The 20,264-nt window shown below is 45.4% G+C and overlaps 1 protein-coding gene across 1 annotated transcript in view; it reads left to right on the forward strand.

Annotated features, from left to right (window-relative positions):
* Positions 1-20,264, forward strand: part of FMNL3 (formin like 3) — a 138,633-nt gene that overhangs the window by 79,057 nt on the left and 39,312 nt on the right. Inside the window, exons 5-8 of the mRNA XM_054976159.1 lie at positions 4,534-4,617; positions 10,370-10,522; positions 13,768-13,876; positions 18,061-18,137. Coding sequence (XP_054832134.1) covers positions 4,534-4,617; positions 10,370-10,522; positions 13,768-13,876; positions 18,061-18,137 — 423 coding nt within the window. The remainder of the gene's footprint in view (positions 1-4,533; positions 4,618-10,369; positions 10,523-13,767; positions 13,877-18,060; positions 18,138-20,264) is intronic.

The raw sequence follows: 20,264 nt of genomic DNA on the forward strand, positions 1-20,264 counted from the left end.
ACGGGCTCGCCCTTTGATCCTGCATGATGACGTCATTCCCGGAAGTGACATCATCGTGTGCCCCGGGAGAGAGAGAGCGTTTTGCACACGCGTGGCCACAACATACAAAGCGGCGAACGGGTAGGAGCCAGCGTCCCAGTCTCCAGCTGGGAGACTTCAGGCAACCCTAGCCTGTCAACATCACTTTTTCGGTGTAAAGAGAGATGCATATTCATTAGTTTTCGCGTTTTTCGATCCAATTTTTCTAAATCGCTTTGTGTCCAATCTATTATTCCAGCTGGATATCTGATCACTGGAATTGCCCATGTATTTATGGCCTTGATTGCATTTCCATCATTTAATTTTGACTACAGATTTCGTACTCTCTAGATATATTCTTTCTAAGCCGGTTCTTTTACTTTCACATGCAGGATGTTATCTAATTCTAATATTCTAGGATATTTATAATTTTCATTCTTTGATAATGATTTCATAATGTCACCATTTTCAAGTTCTATTCCGTCAATATTTTTTAGTTTTCCCCGCTGCACGGAGAATACTGCACATTAGTCGAAGCCAAATTTCATTTGAATATCATCACTGTACATTTTCACTGTATTAAGCAATGATTCAAGTTCAGTGGGACTCTTTGCGTGCAATTTCAAATCATCCATGTACAGGAGATGGTTTCATTATCATTATCATTATCATTATCATTATCATTATCATTATCATTATCATTATCATTATCATTATCATTATCATTATCATTTTAGGAGAAATTAAACGTCAATCTTTTTATTATAACTTGCTGACCCCCCCACAATTAACAGAACCTGAATGAATTATGCAGAACAATCGTATTTGCATACACTGTATAATTTGTACTATCTTTGCATAGAATTTGAGTGGTACAGAATTGTAGCTTCCCCCCCCACCCCTATAAATGCATGGCAGTAACAAGATCCGAATGTAGAAAATACTGGTTGGATTTGTATTGTAAATGAAGGCAAGCATATAGTTCTGAAAGAAGAGCTTTTCGCAAGAAGAGCTTTCAGCAATGTTCGGTGGGGTGGGGCAGGCACTTGCGATTAGGGAGTGTTACAAGTACACAAGAGAGCTCTGTGTTTCATCTGTGAAATGTTGGAGGGTATGTGATACCATGGGAATAGCCCTAATCTGCTACAAACAGCCCTCGTGCCCTTGAAAAAAGTCCCTCTGCCTTTGTGGGCCTTAGTTTCGTTTCTTTGTAAATGATAGCCTTGCTATATCAGCTGAATCCTGGAGAAGGAAGAGATGCCACAACCACAAGCAGAGAGGAGGCCTCAGAGATTTCTCTTCCCTGTGCCTTTAACAAGCGTGGACAAACACACTGAGCCATGGGTCACCTCACTGTCATGCGGAGCTATGTTTTCACTGCAGGTGGGCCCTGCAGGCACCTCGGCCGCTTCTGTTTTCTGCTCAAAGCAAAAAGTGGCCTGGACTTTTGTGGACTGAGTTTAGATGGCAGTGCTTTGCTTGGCAGCAGAAACATTTGTTCCTTTCCAGCCCTATCATTCCATGTGCCACTCACTCACATGAACCTGTATGCCCTCTACCTCCATCTCCTCACTCTCTCATGCTCAGAGACGCAGGCCTATACATATGAACACATAAAGCTACTGAAATATCAGGTGAATGGTTCATCTATCCTGGTACTGTCCACACTGGCTCGCTGTGGCTCTCTAGACATGTTATTCCTGAGATCCTTTATTCAAAATACCAGAGATTGGTGCAAAACTGTGTGCTACCATTGAGCTAAGGCCAGAGAGTATTCACAAATCCATTTGTACACAGAAAAAACATATAGAAAGCACGTCTTGTGTTTTAATAGCTGTTTTGCAAGTTAATTCAGTGTTAAAGTTTTGTAGTGTGACCCGTCTGGGAAACCTAGGCCATTTCCACACGGCTTACCCTGTTCCGGAAAACAGCGAAATCTCCCGCGAAGATGCTATTATCGTGTCTTCTAGTGCGATAACAGTGTCTTCTCCTGCGATTTCGTGCGATAACCGTCTTCTCGCGCAATTTCGTGCGAGATTTCGCTGTTTTCCGGAACAAGGTCAGCTGTGTGGAAACGGCCCTAGTCTATTGCTAGGCAGATTAGGCCTTTGAGACGAGAGGGGGACAGATGGAAGAATAAGTAAAGCAGGGCCTATAACAGAAGAATAAAACCTGTTAAGACTGCTGCCTGGTGTTGTCTACTTGCATTAAACCACAAAGTGTGTACACACATTTACATGCAATCAACTAATGCAGAGGAAGTTGCACGAGCATGTGTGTGTACATGCGTGCATACATACACATACCCTTCCTGTACCTAACTAGAACTATGATGGATTCGACTCCAGCAGCTTCTTCTCCTACCTCCATGCCCTTTAACCTCTGGCAAAATGTGTTTAGTGCCCTAAAATAGCAGCCACTGGAGTCAGGCAGGAAATGTACTGGGGGTGGGAACTGGAGTGCAGACAGGCAGGAAATGCGTGGGTGTGTCGTTGCCCTGTCCCAGAGAGAAAGGGGGAGGGGAGAAAATGAACATGCAGAATTTCAGTGTCCAAATGATCGATGGACTAATCACATTCAGCTGTAACTCCTTTTAGAAGTAGTGCACACTGAACAACCAGCCTCTCCCAGTTACACACAGTCCTTCTTTTTATGAAGTGGGCTGTTCAGAGCTGGCCCGCATATCCACTCCACACCCACTGTACAGTCATCTCCTGTGGGTTCAATCATATTCTCTCCGCATAGATTAAACCCTTTCCCCTTTCTCTGCTTTCAGCAGAGGCCCCCCTGCCCCCACCTTGCGAGGGTTACGGAGGCGAGGAGTGAAACCCTCCCGATTCTGACGGCTGAAAGATAAAGCTCTGCCAATGGCTTTAGTTACATACATCCGGGGGATGCCGCAAACCCCCCACATGCACACACTGGGTGGGCCGAGGCTGACTTCCCTCCTCATTTATCATCTTTGCGTTCTCTCCTCTGAACCCCATCCAGTTTGCTCACATTGCTGCAAAAGCCCCGGACAGAACACAGTCCTGGAAATGAGCAAAGTTAGATCAGTGCTGTATACAGTGAGGGTAGGGGTGTATTTTTAAAGACTGCACCACAGTTTGAGGGCCAGACTGCGTGTTATGTTGGGTGAACCCCCCCACACACACGTTTGAATCATGCCAAGGGTCAACCCATGCTATTTCTCATGTAGAAATTCCCCCCTCTTCCACCTGTTCTGAGTCCCAGGTGAAAAGACTAAGTACAGTAGAATAACACCCTCCTGCCTTAATTTGGACTGATAGCTTGGGAAGAGGAGGGGGATTTATGTTATGGACATATTATTATTATTAATATTTATTCAATTTCTAGCCCACCCTCCCTGTGAACGGGCTCAGGGTGGGTTACATCCGAATATAAATACAATTAAAATCACAATAAACCATAAAACGCAGTGATGTGGGGAAAGGGTTATTCCTTCCTTCCCCGACCCACTGAAATGATTGATTTTTATACACTGGGAGATCTAATAACAGACTGCCAGTGTAATGTGTGATTTAGCTCAGATCTCTCTCTCACACACACACACATCTTTTCCCCATTCCACTGTTGCATCTGGTTTTGAGGCCTTGATGTATAAGATGTTGTACCAGCTATCAATGATTTTTGAATTGTATGGTCATAGGCTTAAGCACTTAGCACTTTATATGAGTTTTCACAGTCCATGTTAATGAATTGTAACGGTTTTACGTTGCCGGGGTCTCCTTTTGTGCATGCTTGTTAATACAGTGAATTACATAGTGAATATTCTTATAAATTGCACTTTATTATTACTGTTTAATTGTAGTATATCATTGTGCTAACTCTTGGTTCTAGTTAGTTTGCACGAGGTTCTTTGGTTATTGACTTTGCTTGTGATACTCTCGCCTACTGGTTACTCTTGATGTATAAGAGGCAGGAATGTGAGTTGTCTAGAGACCAGAAATGTGGAGACAAGGGATGTTGAGTTTGAAAACAGGCTTCAAAAAGTGACACCGTTCTTTTTAAAAAAAATATTTTATTAACATTTTAAAATCAGTGAACAGAGTTAACAAAGAACAACAAAGTAATAGTTAACTATATACAATTATGTACAGGAATACTTAATCACGATTGGTATAGCTTTGAACAAGAAACAAGGATAACAGATAATAGTCAATAAGTCAGCTTTGTTAAGGTTCATATAACTAGATCTTGGCCATTTCCAGACGGCCCCCCGCCTCGCAAAACGTCGCGCGTCGTCGCGCAGAAAACGCAAAATATCGTGTTTTCTCGCGCGAGTTTTGCGCGACGTCGTGCAAAACTCGCGCGAGAAAACGCGATATTTTGCGTTTTCTGCGCGACGATGCGCGACGTTTCGCGAGGCGGGGGGCCGTCTGGAAACGGCCCTTCTTTGGGAGCTATTACTTATGACACCGTTCTTAATATAGACTTGAACAGGGGGAATACCTGTTGCCTTTGGTAATAAAGAACCTTCTTGGCTTTTTGCAGGTGGGTGCGCGAGTTTCTCAATGACGAAAACAAAGGCCTGGATGTACTGGTGGATTATCTCTCCTTCGCTCAGTGTGCTGTGATGTAAGTATCTGCATATCCTTCAAGATATCCCAGACCTTCTCGCCTCTTCACTCTACCTTATATAGGTGCAGGTTTAGATACTGGCACACAGTACTGGTGCTATATTTATTTGATTTTGTGTATTGCTTTTATTCTGGAAATTCGGGCAGTAGACAGAGGTTCAGACCCGGTTAGCAGCACCGAAGCTGCTGTTCATTGTGCACCCACAAGCCTTACTTCGGGGCCTGAGACTATATGAGTAAAAGTAACAGTCATTGTATTTATTTGTTCACAGAATCACAGGCCATACAGACCTCCTAGTCCAACCCCCTGCCCAATGCAGGATGAGCCTAAAGCATCCCTGACAAATATTCATCCAGCCCCTTCTTGAAAACTGCCAGGGAAGGGGAGCTCATGACCTCCCTAGGCAGCTGATTCCACCTTTGAACTACTCTGACTGTGAAAAAGTTTTTCCTAATATTCATCCGGTACTTTTCTGCATGTAATTTAAGCCTGTTGCTTTGGGTCCTACCCTCTGCTGCCAACTAGAAAGGCTCCTTGCCCTCCTCCAACTGACAGCCTTTCAAATATTTAAAGAGAGCAATCATGTTCCCCCTCAATCTCCTCCAAACTAAACATTCCCAAGGCCTTCAGCCTTTCCTCGTAGGGCTCACTCTCCAGACCCCTGATAATTCTCGTCTCTCTCTCTTCTGCACCCTCTCAATTTTGTCCACATCCTTTTTGAAGTGGGGCCTCCAGAACTGCACACAGTACTCCATGTGTGGCCTGACCAAGGCAGTATAGAGAGGGTCTTTCAGATGCTTACAGATCAATCCCTTTAAAATCTGCTCTAATATCTTCCCAGCAACAGAAGTCAGACTGACCGGCCTGTAGTTTCCCGGGTTGTCCTTCTTCCCTTTCTTAAAGATTGGGATAACAGTCGCTCTTCTCCAATTTTGTGGCACATCCCCAGTCCTCCAGGAGGCCTTGAAGATGATGGACAGAGGCTCTGCGAGTTCTCTAGAAAGTTCTTTCAGCACTCTTGGGTGTACCCCATCCGGCCCAGGGGATTTGTATTCATCCAGTACAGCCAGATGCCTCTCCACAACCTCTCTGTCAATGTCAATTAGCCCCTCAGGTGTCCTGTCATATCTACTACCATCTCTAGATGGGCTCGAGTTCTTCAGGGAGAAAACAGAGAAAAAAAGACATCAAGTCTGTCTGCTTTTTCTCTGTCCTCCATCAGAGTTTCTGCTTCCACTCCCAACAGCGGTCCGATTGCCTCTTTTACCTTGTTTGCTTCTCACATATCTGTAGAAGTTTTTTTTATTGTAGTGAGCCCCCCTGTCCAGATCCAGCTCTTACTGAGTTTTGGCTTCTCTGATGGCTGATCTGCAGTACCTAGTAACCCTCATATATTCCTCTTTAGAGGTCTGGCCTTCTCTCCATTTCCTGAACATTTCCTTTTTCTTCCTTAGCTTCTTCTGGAGCTCTCTGTTCATTCTCATCGGCTTCTTGGAGCACTTATCATGTTTCCGTCTTGCTGGGATAGTGAGGGCTTGAGCTTGCAAACGCTCATGTTTGAGAAGAGCCCACCCTTCACTCGCTTTTTTCCCTTCCAGCACACTCCCCCACGGAATGACTCACATCAAGCCTCTGAGTTCATTGAAGTTGACCCTACAAAAATCTAACCTACAAATCTGGCTACAAATTTCCTTGCCCCCCCCCCCCCCAGCTATTGGAATTCAAGGAGGACATGGTCACTTCTCCCTAAGGTCCCCACCACCTTCACCCATCTACCAATTCTTACCTGTTGGTAAATATCAAGTCTAGTATGGCCGAGCCCCTTGTAGCTTCCTCCACCATTTGAAAAAGGAAGTTATCGGCCAGGCAGGTCAGGAAGTTACGTGAGTCTTGTCGCTTTGCTGAGCTTGTCTCCCAGCACACATCGGGGAAGTTGAAGTCACCCATAATTATAAGGTTCTGATGTCTGGATACTCTACCAACCTGTTCAAGGAGGGCAGCATCCATTTCCTGTCCCTGGTCAAGCGGTCTGAAGCAGACTCTAACAACAATATCCTTTGTCCTTCCTCCCCTTATTTCCACCCATATACTTTCCACTGGGCTGTCAGCCACATTCTCAAGAACTTCCTGACAATCAAACCCTTTCCTCACATTCAGTGCCACTCTGCCTCCTCTTCTACCTTTCCAGTTTTTCATGAACAACTCGTACCCATCCACTACCACATTCCAGTCATGGGAATCATCCCACCAAGTCTCAGTAATTCCTACTATATCGTAGCCCTCTGTTTGCAAGAGAAGCTCAAGCTCTTACTTCTTATTACTCATACTTCAAGCATTGGTATATAGGCACTTGTAGTCTTGTACCTTTGTTTGATCTGTCCTACCCAGGTGGGCTCCTGCTGTTATCACTTCTTCAGTGAAAGCCCCATGTTGATCGTCCCCTTCCCCTTGCGGGATCAGTTTAAAGCTCTCCTGATGAAGCTCTCCAGGTTCTTTCCAAACATTTTCTTCCCTGACCTTGAGAGGTGAAGCCTGTCATGTGCTAGAAGACCTTCTCTGAGAAAACGTATCCCATGGTCCCAGAACCCAAAGTGCTCCTGCCAGCACCACCACCTCAGCCAACGATTCACCTTGAGTATGGTCTGCTCCCTTTGCGTTCCTCTTCCTTTGACAGGAAGGATAGAAGAGAATACCACCTGTGCCCCCACTGTCTTCAACTGCCTTCCAAGAGCTTCGTAGTCCTCTTTCATTCTTGCGATGGTATTTGCGGCCATGTCATTCTTTCCCACATGAACCAGCACAAACAGGTACTGATGAGTCGGTCAGATCAGTTTTGGCAGTCGGCTTGTAACATCCTGAATTCTGGCTCCCGGCAAACAACACATCTCTTGGAGTAGGGGATCTGGCCTGGATACATGATATTCCATATATCTGAGCAGAGAGTCCCCGATGACCACCACCTTCCATTTTCTTACACTTCTGTGTTGTTCTAATATGAGTTGTTCTAATATGAGTTGATCTCATATTAGTTTGGTGTAGTGGTTAAGAGCATGGGACTCTAATATGGAGAACCGGGTTTGATTCCCCACTCCTCCACTTGAAGCCTGCTGGGTGACCTTGGGCTAGTCACGGCTCTCTCGAGCTCTCTCAGCCCCACCCACCTCACAGGGTGTTTTGTTGTGGGGATAATAATGACATACTTTGTAAACCGCTTTGAGTGGGCATTAAGTTGTCCTGAAGGGCGGTATATAAATCGAATGTTGTTGTTATTATTGTTATTGTTATTGTTATTATTATCTTGGCTTGATGTTGGCAGCTCCCTTGTGACTAGTTAGAGCTTGGTCTTGTGTCTTTCGGAATTTCAGGCAAGCAGAAGAATCTAGACTTCATATTTCTAACATTTCCGTCCCAAGATCTTTTCTGATCTCTGAGGCTACCGTATCTTGTAACTATAGGCCTTTTAGCTTTTCTGTTATCCTTCTGCTATTCCGCACCTTTTCCCATTTTAGGAATTTGGAGTGAGGAGGAATCTGCTTGCCAGGGTCACAAAACTGGACCTGTTAAGCATCTGGCCTAATGGGAGGGGAGCTTCGTGTTCAAGCTGTCATTTCAGTTTGACTGTGAATCATTCAATGAGTCAACAACAGTTAAGGATTTCCAGTGGATCAGTTGTAGTTGTTGATCAATGAATTAGTTTCATGGAAATTAATTTGCATTTTACAGAAACCTCTAGGTGTTTTCTTGAGGATATTAAAAGAAGTGTAATTTTGCAGTACAGGGCCAGAACCCTCATGGCTGTACTCCAGTCTGTATCTAGAGGGTGTGTTCTCCATGTCGGGGTTCTTGAGGTCAGTGATGGAAACTGGAGTCTCAAATACAAGAAGGCTATGCTCTTGCCCAAGCAAGAGTGGAGGGTTCCCAGGGTTGATACCAGACTAACCATTTCAGAAGCTTCATTCAATCTGCCAGTTGCAGTGGTTGATGTTGCATGTATCTATTTTGAGGGGCGGCAAGGCCATTTTCGACCTCCTCCATCCCTCTGTGAGCCTGCAGAGGAGGCCAAAAATGGCCTTGCTGCCCCTCGCAGGAGGAGGGGGAGGAGGCCATGGGCCACAGGAGTCATTAAGGTAAGTGTGGGGCTGGAGCTGGGGTGCTGGGGCTGGGGTTTGTGGGCTGTTTAAAGGGCCCTGCCTCCCAGGTGATAGTTTAAAGGGACACCCAGGTAAAAGTTTAAATGGCCATTTCCTCAGGGAAATGGCCATTTAAACTGTCCCTTTCCCAATACGACCCAAACGAACCCGAACCAGTAACCAGTTCATGGAAGTTCGTAGAAAGGAGCTTCCACAAACCGTGGTTCGTGAACAACGAACCGGCCTGGTTCGTGGGTTTTTTTGGGTCATAATTGGATTCGTGCCCATCTCTAGTCTCCGGTCTAAACCCCCACAGTCTGTAGTCCACGAGACTCCTTCATTGGTCCTGAGAATTAGAAGAAAATTTAATATGTAAGGCCCGGAATGATTTTGAATAAGCATGCTCCTCCATCTCAGCTTAAGTTCTTGAAAATTGTTCCCCTATTGATTAATCAGAAATTAATTGATTTATCTATCCATTTAAGTTTGCAGTTAGAAACATAAAATGGGAGAAACACATCCAAGAAGAAAATGCCCATTTTGGGCCCTCATTTTGGGTGGCAAATGGCTACCCCTCCTTAAAGTGGAGATTTCTCTGAAGAGCTTTGTTTCTCGGCTCCGTTCTTGCTTCTATTTTTGAGCGCTTTCAGGCACCTATCTAAGCTGTCTGTAGGAGCTAGTTGAATTCCACAGGTCCAGCAGATGAGGAATGCTCATGGTACATATCATGTCTCTCTGATAGTCTGTGTTTCACAGAGGTGTTTTCCATTTTAATCCAGTTTTCACCTAGAGACACTGCGGTGCGCTTTCTTGAATTTGTCCCCTTCTTATCCTGTCAAATTTATGTTCTGCTGCCTAAACCAATTTCCTCAAATGCCAAGAAGGAATTCTTGGTGAGAAACTGTCACACTGGAGACTCAGTTCCTCTTTAACAAGGAGCTCACAATTGCTTGGATCTACATGTAGCTTCTGCTGATGGGAGAGGAATTTCTGTCAGTGATGAGCTAATTTTTGCCTCCTTTCCTCCAGTTGTAGCCCCAATGCCGTTCCTGAAGGAAAGAGGACACCCAGGACAGCCTGACAGGAGAGTCAAAAGTCTACAGTGGGATGGGCAGGGCTTTTTTTCAGCAGGAACGCAGTGGAACGGAGTTCCAGAACCTCTTGAAAATGGTCACATGGCTGGTGGCCCCGCCCCCTGATCTCCAGACAGAGGGGAGTTGAGATTGCCCTCTGCGCCATGCGGCGCGGAGGGCAATCTAAACTCCCCTCTGTCTGGAGATCAGGGGGCGGGGCCACCAGCCATGTGACCATTTTCTCCGAGGGCAACCCACTGAGTTCCACCACCTCTTTTCCCAGAAAAAAAGCCCTGGGGATGGGAGAATCATTGAAATTGAACACGTCCCCTTCTGACTGCTGACCTCCTCCACCAGCTCCAGCTTTGGGCTTAGATCCTGCAGTTGCAGGGAAAGGGTGGAGTGTCTGTGGGTGCCTCCTTGTGTGGTGTGCTGCTGGCTTGTGGTCCCTAGTAGCCTTGTGAACCCAGTGCTTGAGCCGTCTGTGCAGCTTTTGCCCTGAAGCTTCTCTGTGCGTATGGTGTGTGTCCCCTCTCTGCCTTCCAGGTTTGATTTTGAGGGTCTGGAAAGCGGTGAGGATGGAGCGCTAGAGAAGCTGAAATCCTGGAGCAGGTCCATAGAGGATCTGCAGCACCCCAGTGCCTTGTCTGCTCCCTACGCCAACAGCCTTGCTCGCTCTGCGCGCCAGTCTGCTCTTCGGTATGTACATTTGTCCCGGCTGCGCCCCTCTTTTTAGCTCTGTCATTGGTCATAACAACAAACCTTCCCTGCTTTTTGCCCTCCAGGGGATTCCAGGTGCTGGCCTCTTCTCCCCTTCTCTCCTCCTTTCTCCTTGATGCTCCTCTGGTGGTAGCTGGCCATGTCTCCTCTCTGCTCCAGGCCTTGTCTTTTGCCATGCTCTGTTTTGCCTGTCTTTGCTGGGTCTCCTGTCCTATCTGTTTCTCTGACTTTATCACCTGGGTAAGTACTTCTGCTGTAATGAGCTCTGTACATGCCTATATTGGATGGGGGCCTATGTGCATGTGGAAGTGAAATGGTGTGCAGATGAAGATCGACATGATGCAAGATATGGCTGGTGGCAAGGGGGACAGTCCGAGTAGCCTAATCTATGCCTGAATGACAGACAGGGGTCATTTCGAAGAAAAAGAGCTGGAGGAACTCGTTAGCATCGCTCATTAGCATAACTCATCAGCATATGCCACGCCCCTTGCCATCACCGGAAGTGTGTCATTAGCATAACTGATTTGCATATGCCACACCCCGACACCACCTATCCTGGCTGTTTTGGGCATTCCTGGACATTCAGGGCCGAAATTGGGCCCAAAATGGCCAAAAAGGGGTCCAAAATGGTTAGGATCGGGCCACTGCTGAGTGGGAGAGTGATCCACCACCTGTCAGAGGCCTGATCTGGGATGCTTCGGCCCCAATCCAGGCTAAAACAGGCCCAAAATGGCCGAGAGTCAGGTGGGGGGGCCACCTGACATGTGACCTCTTTGGGGGACTGCCGGAACTGCTTTCCTGTGCGTTCCCCCTCGAAATGAGCCCTGATGACAGATAACTCAAACTGAGAAGGCAGGACAGAGTCAGCAGTCATAACAAGACCCAGGTCACTTTCAGGAACGATTCTCTGTTGCGCTCATCTGTGCTGCCCGTGCAGAAACATTCACAGTGGCCACAGAGCGACCATTTGGAGATATTCTCTGTGTTTTTCCATTTCCTCTTGCATCTACCATTTCATCCCCCCCTGTGTTGCCCGAGGGATGTTTTCAGCATTTAAAAAAATCACTATTAGCTAGATTGCTGTAGTGCAATAACGCTATAACAATATAGCTAGTGTTGATCTTTTTTGAAATCCACCTGTGATGTGAGTGCGGGAGAGATGATGCCATTGTGTGTAGGGGGGTTAGAAAATCCTTACCTTCTTCTTCACGTGGTGGGCAAACCCACTTTGACTATGATCTTTCTAGAAATATCATACCAAAGTATATTTCTGAAAGTACAGAGCAAAGCAGGAGAAACCGCTGAAGTTAACACCTGAAGGACAATGTCTTTGAAAAAAGCTGTTGCAGTTTGAGACCCAAAACTGAGCAAAACACCAATGTGGAAGCCACCTTGGTAGAACATTAATTGCCTCTTGCATCATCAAATACCTGCTGAATTGGTAGCTGCAATACCACAGTTGGGCTCTCTGCAGTGAGGCATAGCAGCTCAGCAGACAAGTTGTAAGAACATATGAGCAGGCCTACAACATGCAACCAGAGATCTACCTAGTCCAGCATCCTATTTCACACAGTGGCCAACGAGATACCCCATATGCAGGTCTTTCCTCTGGCAAGCTGCCACTGTGGCACACAGTAAGGCACCGTCGTCCTGCTGCTGAAGTCCCCAGTTCAAGACCCCTGGCACCTTACAGTCTAGGATTTTCAATTACAGATGTTGCCTTGAGTTCAAATCCAGAGTCTCTGTAACATGCATCTGACAAAGAGAACTTGATTCTCGAAAGCTTATGCTACAATAAAATTGGTTAGTCTTAAAGGTGCTACTGGACTCTTTTTGAATGTTCCTCATAGTTTTCACATTATAGGAGTGCCTGATGATCCTTGATGCCTGCATTAAGTGGCTGGATTTCTCAGCTGCTCCACTAGTCCTGTGTTACATATACTATTGAGCAGGGCTTTTTTTCTGGGGAAAGAGGTGGTGGAACTCAGTGGGTTGCCCTTGGAGAAAATGGTCACATGTCTGGTGGCTCCGCCCCCTGATCTCCAGACAGAGGGGAGTTGAGATTGCCCTCCGCGCCGCTGAGCGGCGCGGAGGGCAATCTCAACTCCCCTCTGTCTGGAGATCAGGGGGCGGGGCCACCAGCCATGTGACCATTTTCAAGAGGTTCCGGAACTCCGTTCCACTATGTTCCTGCTGAAAAAAAGCCCTGCTATTGAGAAGCCATACTTTTAAAATCCTGCAACGCCTGGTTAGCCGGAAGAAACAGTGTGACAAAGAAATGAGCGTACAGTGATATGTCTATCATAAAACTTTTCTCTCTCTTAAAAACTATTGCCCAGCACCTTTCTCAGGATACGTTAAGATGAAGTTGTGGCCCTAGGGAATCGGGAGATAGGATGCCACGTTGTACCTTTGGCTTGGGTGAGCCATTTCTTCTCTTTGGTTCTTTCTTTTCATTCCCAATAAAAATTGTAAGCTCATGTTTTCATGGGCTATTAGCATATATGAGTGTAGTGCCTTGTGGGCCCCCCAGATTGGATGATGATAAACCCATGAAGACCCAATCAGTGGCTCCCAAATTACCAGAGGAGTGTGGTTTAGAGATGAGACTCCCCTGATTTTGGCTAAGGGTTCAAAATGTGATGTTGAACCTCTTTGGCCAGATTAGAATGAGGCATTCTGAAGATTATTTGAATGCTACCTTCACAACTCTTGTCGATATTATTTCAGAGTGGAGTCCCTTTTTCTATACTAAACCCTTTGACTTTTCAGCCCCTGGCTGTCCGTTGCTCAGCTTCTGCGTAGTGTTGTAGAATTTCTGGCAGCCAACACTGGAAAAATACAATTTTGTACAGAAAGTAGCACATATTTTTCACCGACAAATCCTTCTACTTTATTTTATAATTGCTTTGTGTTAATTTTTCCTTGTTTTCAGCTGTTGAAAATAGAAAACTGTATTTGAAAAAAAAACCTGATAGCTAAAACCTGAAATAAAACCTCAAAAAAGTGGGCAAACTCCCTGAATTGATGTTCAGAATCAGAATGAGATATATTGATTCATTCTTTCCTTTGCAAAACGACTTGGGCTAGTCTTCTGACTGAAGCCAGTGATTCGAATTGCGGCTGCTTTCTTGCTCCTGGCTGTGGCCGTGACCTCATCATTGGCAAAGGGCTAACATTCTTTTGGGGGCTTCTTGCTAAATGCACCTCTTTCTTTTTGCCAGATACACCACGCTTCCCAGTAGGAAAGCTCTGAAGAACTCACGGCTGGTTAGCCAGAAAGATGACGTCCACGTGTGTATCCTATGTTTGCGGGCCATCATGAACTATCAGGTAACCCCAAAATGCGCATTATTGTTTCTTCCCTTTCTGTATATGGGATGCCTTTACCTACATTTTACCCTAATTATTATTATTATTTATTACATTTCTAACCCGCCCTTCCTGCAAGCGGGCTCAGGGCGAGGTACAACAGTTATAAAAATATAATACAAATATTGAAAACAATTCATAAGACAACAGTTCATCATAAAATCAACAAGCAGATAATAACTGTCCCAAGATGGGGTCATTTCAAGATTCCTCCCCATCAGCATACAGGGAAGCAGACAGATAATGTACTGCAACCCATACGTGGGTCAGCTAACGAATGGGCACTACATAGCCCCGTGCTGTACCCTTATGTTGGGCAGCTGTCCATTGGACACTGTATAACCCCACGCTTCGTGGGAGGCTGGTGGGAGGCTCAATGACGATCTCATGCTGGCCTCAACCATATGCCTCAACCATCTCTGTCTTATAGGCCCACCGAAATGATAGAAGATCCTGACGGGCCCGGGTGTCCTCAGACAGAGAGTTCCACCAGGTTGGGGCCAGGACCAAAAAGGCCCTGGCCCTGGTTGAGGCCAACCGAGCCTCCCTGGGGCCAGGGACCACCAGCAGATGTTTTTCAGCTGGGCCGGTTCCAGACGGCCCTCTGCATTCCGAAATGTCGTGCGTCGTCGCACGGAAAACGCGAAATATCACGTTTTCTCGCGCGAGTTTTGCGCGACCTGTTGGATGCTATCATTTTCCATGGGCACAAGGACTTTTGCCCCCCCTCTCCCAGCAGCCTGAAATGCTCCCCAGTATCTTCTTAAGGACCGGGGAAGTCTTTATGCCTGCAGAAACATTAGTCTGGATCCAAGCTACAAAGCTGCCTTGTGCCTTTGGTCTATTCCAGTACAGTCTGTTCTGAATTTCAGCAGCCCTCTGAGATCTTCGGCAGAAAAGAGACTTTCCCAGCATTTTCTACCTGAGATATTTTAACGGGAGATGCTGGGAACTGCACCATGGATTTCTGCTGGCAAAGCATGTATTATTCCTGTGAATGGTAGCCTTCCTCAGTGTACAATGATTTAAAAAAACGTGTGAACGAAGTCAAATGCATAGTGTGTCCTATCAAAAGGGCTTTGAGTGAGTAACTGTAATTTAAAGCAGATACATATATACAGATAGACAGGGCTTTTTTTCAGCAGGAACGCGGGGGAACGGAGTTCCGGAACCTCTTGAAAAGGGTCACATGGCTGGTGGCCCCGCCCCCTGATCTCCAGACAGAGGGGAGTTGAGATTGCCCTCCGTGCCGCTCAGCGGCGCGGAGGGCAATCTCACCTCCCCTCTGTCTGGAGATCAGGGGGCGGGGCCACCAGCCATGTGACCGTTTTCTCCTAGGACAACCCACTGAGTTCCACCACCTCTTTTCCCACAAAAAAAGCACTGCAGATACATATAAGCCACCTTGAGCCAAGTGGAAAGCCAGAATATGAATATTTTAATAAACAATACATTTAATAAGTATGTGTGTGTAATCTTAAAGAAAATTTAAAGGTGCACTAAATTCGACCACCAGTTCATCCACTCTGACTAGCCAGGTACTCAGGTCTAATTCACACTGCAGCCGATGAAGTAGCCAGCAAGGTATGGAGAAAGCACAGAGGGACTGTAGCTGCTGACAGAACTGATAGCTTCAGGCATCCAGGGAGAGCCTTTTCCCAGCACCGTCAGAACCACAGGCTCACTTCCCCCTAGCCACACTCCCCCTCCCTGCAATTCGTGCCCAATACCTGCCCTTTCTCGCCACTCAGTGTTTGCCACCCAGCCAGGAAAGGCGGGCTGAGCCTTGTTTCTTCACCTCATACTTTCCCCAAGTGAATCTCCTCCTCCTACTGTATGATCTAGGGGCTAAGCTTCACATTATGATTTGTAATGTGTCATGTACGAGTTCCCCTTTTTTGACTTTGACTCAGATTTTCACATGTCAGATACAAGGGGACTTGTTCCCCAAGTGCCTGGACCTCTGATTTGAATAGGCACCCTGGCCTGGGTGGAGAAAGGGCTTCAGCCTCCCCCAGCACCATTTTCCTGACCTGACTTATTTGCCCCACAGGTGGGGGGGGGGACCAGGGCTCTTTTTCTGGGAAAAGAAGTGGCAGAACTCAGTGGGTTGCCCTCAGAGAAAATGGTCACATGGCTGGTGGCCCCGCCCCCTGATCTCCAGACAGAGGGGAGTTGAGATTGCCCTCCGCTTGGCGGCGCGGAGGGCAATCTCAACTCCCCTCTGTCTGGAGATCAGGGGGCGGGGCCACCAGCCATGTGACCATTTTCAAGAGGTTCCGGAACTCCGTTCCCCCGCATTCCTGCTAAAAAAAAAGCCCGGGGGGGAACACATTGTAATGTGTAGTTTCCCCCAATGTCTCACATTAACCCACCGATGTAGCTACCTGCATACAAACATAGGCCACACCCCTTCTTTGTCGGTAAGCAAATATAATTTTGCAGTTGAATGTAATATTCACTTAAATCTAATCAATTGTTAGTTTCATTTAATTTTATTGCTAAATTCTGACCATTCAAAGGGGCACCCAATCAGTAATTTTTTAAAAATGATTTAATATGAAAACAACAAACCTAGCACATGACCTTAATTCGGCTTTTTGCATTATTTCTTGCAGTTCAGAAAAAGTTTTTTAATATCATTTTTCTCCTGATGTAGAACTGATTTAAGCACCAAAAAATGTTAAGTTCATTATTACTGCAATAAATCCATCTCTACCCCTTTTAAACAGTAAGTTCAAAGAGCTTCTGGATAAACATTTCTAGATCATGGCTATTTATAAGTGATAAGAGCCGGGGATGGTGGTGGAGGGAAGTCAGGCGTTAAATCCATCCTGAGAACCTTTATCAGACCTTATCAGTGGCCTGGATCCTTCCAGAATGTTCCCACATTCTGCTTTCTTCCTGCAGTCCTTCCAGTCCCTGTGAAGGAATAGCTGGAGTGAGAAAAGAAGAGGGATGAAATTGCTCTTTCTCCCTGTTCCACAAGTGAGTTCTGCTTGGAGGGAGGGCAATTTCACCTCATTGCCCTTCCTTGCTTCAGTCTCCTGACCCACATGGCTTTTTGGTGTGGGTCCTGTGACCCTGGGAATGATCTTTCTGGGGAACAGAAGGGACTGCAACAATGGAAAGGAACACAAGAATAGTCAGAGGCCTTCCATGCAGAGATGACTGGATACAAGCCATTACCTTTTTAATTTTTCCTTTGCCACCATGAGGACTAGAAGCTTGCTCTGCTGCACTTTATTTGAAAGTTGGAGAATCATTTTGTGAATTCTTGTAATGCACTATAGGTGAGGCAACATTGATTTATTTTTATCACCATGGTCAGTGTGTGTGTGTGTGTGTGTGTGTGTGTGTGTGTGTGTGTGTGCGGTATATATGAAGGTAAACATTGGTTTAGATCGGGGCTTTTTTTCTGGGAAAAGAGGTGGCGGAACTCAGTGGTGAAACTCAGGACCGCACAATGATATCACTTTGGGTCAGCTGGAACAAGAGGGGAGTTTTTAAAAGTTTTAATTGCCCTCAGTGAAAATGGTCACATGGCCGGTGGTCCCACCCTCTGTCTGGAGATCGGGGGCGGGACCATTGGCCATGTGACCATTTTCAAGAGGTGCCGGAACTCTGTTCCACCGCGTTCCAGCTGAAAAAAAGCCCTGGTTTAGATCCAAACTAAATTTTCCAGTGTCAGAATTAAACTTTCCTATTTTCCCTTCCCACTAATCTCCAAAACGGGCTACTCCTGGAGAATAAGGAACCCTGAGAAATGATGTGGGAAGGGGAATTGGTGGAAATTGCAGGATTAGTCTGTATCCAACCCATTATTTTTGAAAACATTAATATATTTATGTAGTGTTTGTAATAAACCATTTCACATTCTTCCTTTCTGTACTGATATTTCTGTATTGTGTTTTATGTAATTGTCTAATTTATGTTCAGAATCTATTAACGCGTAACTCTCCTATATTTTGTCTGGATCCCAAGATTATTCATTAACTTTTTAAATCTTGTTTTTTCCCCTATGAACTACGCAGTTGCAACTATGGGATGCATCAGGATCCCCATTTAGGCTACTAGATTAATTGCCAGGAAAACTTCGATGCTGCTTCTAACACTATTGTATATTTCGTTTTTCTGCTTTTCAGTATGGATTCAATTTAGTCATGTCACATCCTCATGCTGTTAATGAGATTGCCCTCAGCTTGAACAATAAAAACCCCAGGTAAGGAACCCGTGCGCTCAAGTAGCTCTCTGCGGAAAAGTGGGATTTGTCTCCTCCATAGATGTTCTAGTGGATTTATTTATTGCTTCTTGGTTCTCTGCCATCCTAAGCAGAGTTAAACCCTTCTAAGTTCATTGAAGTTAATGGTCTTAAAAGGGTGTAACTTTGCTGAGGATGTCATAGTTAAAGTATTTTTATACATTGGGCCTAGGGTTGCCAACCTCTAGGTGGAACCTGGAGATCTTCCAGAATTACAATTAATCTTCAGACTGCTGTGTTGGAGGGTGTATTTTGTGGCATTATGCCTGCCTTCCTAGGCTCTACTCCAAATCTCTAGGAATTTCCCAACGCAGAAATGTCAACCCAAATTGGGCCCTGTCTGCATTAAAAATCTAAAATAGTTTTAAAATTGTTCATGGTCATGGATGTCCTACCTAAGGAACTCTCCAAATTTTAAGTCTAGATTGGGCTAGCCAAAAATTGCCAACAGCACCACTAGAACTGGGATCTCAGAGAGGAATGCATGAATATGTATGTTTTTGTTTCTTTAATTTCCATGCGTGAGGACCATTTCCATCCCACCTGTTTTCTTTGGCCAGTTTCCTTTTTTTCACTTGTTTCTTTTACAGAATTGCTCTCAACCCCCCCCCCCCCCGCCCATTTTAATGTAATCAATTAAAAATATTTATGAAAGCTGGGACCTCAGGCTAATAGTACCATAACATTAAATCCATTACGGTGCATTTAAGAACTTATGCCAGAATTCATAAAAGAATTCAGAGTCAAGCCACATTAGTGACTGTGTGGAGCCGCACTGCGAGGAGGATGCTGATCGCATGGCATGAACTTGATTTGCCCCCAACCATCAGCACCATGTGAGGTGATTACCATCATCCCCTGAGTGCATGGGGGTTCGGCTTAGACCCAAGCAGCAGTTGCAAGGGCATCAGAGAGGACAGTTGCAACTTGGCCGTTTCCGCACTACTTACCTTCATCCGGAACGCCGCGGAACATTGTGAAAAAACCTGCGGAAGATAGCATCTTCTTGTGCGGGTTTTGCGCGATATCGCGCAAAACTCGTGTAAGAAGACGCTGTCTTCCGCATTTTTTTCACAACGTTCCACAGCATTCCGGATGAAGGTAAGTACTGTGGAAATGGCCCTTGTTTGAGATGCCAAAATCCCCAAACCCAAGGGGACTCAAGGTCCTATGAGACTCAAACAAGTTATGAAATTTTTATAAATTTTTAATTATATAATTATATAATTATATAATTTTTTAAAGTGCAAATGCAAGCAGTATCTTTACCAACCTATAATGTAAATACAAAAATTTCATATATACAAGAATCTCATAACAATAGTCCCGTATAGTGCAATACACTGAAGCCCCAAACCCTCAGTATTTCGAAAGTGGTACAATGCCACCAATAATCCAAATCCAAACAAAACCCATATAACCAATATATCAACATTCGTAGCAACAGTCCATTTTTATGTATTCATTCCTTGTGTTTTCTTTTTATAGGCAGAAGCCCGTCGGGAACAATCAGCAACAGGAAGACGTGTTCCAGGAGAGTTGGCAACGGGTGCGCCAGCCCTTACAACATCCTGTTTTGCTTTTGCTTCTTCATAAGCCGATCCTATTTCTTAGCTGCTGGTTCCATCTGAATCAATTCATTACACACCCGTTGCCAACTCTCCTGGAACACGTCTTCCCGTTGCCGATTCTTCCTGACAGGCTTCTTTCTATAAAAAGAAAACACAAGGAATGAATACATGAAAATGGACTGTTGCTACGAATGTTGATATATTGGTTATACTGCATTGGTTTTGATTGGATTTGGATTATTGGTGGCATTGTACCTGTCAGTTCCTGGCAGGTAGATCCCTTAGATCCTCTCCTGTGAACACACATTGGTTCCCATAGAAAAGGCTTTATTCAGGATTTTACAGTTCAGGTCTGCACTCCATCACAGAGCATTGGTAGAAGTGAGGAATCAAAACATATTGGTTATGATATACTTGAAAACTCCTGCGCTCCAGCAACGGTTAGGTGTTTGGCGCGCAAGATTACACGGGTTCTGTGAGAACCCTTTATAGTTATGGCTACGTGATTAGGACACAA

This window comes from Eublepharis macularius, chromosome 4 (genome assembly GCF_028583425.1).
Source record: "Eublepharis macularius isolate TG4126 chromosome 4, MPM_Emac_v1.0, whole genome shotgun sequence".
Classification (NCBI taxonomy): Eukaryota; Metazoa; Chordata; class Lepidosauria; order Squamata; family Eublepharidae; genus Eublepharis; species Eublepharis macularius.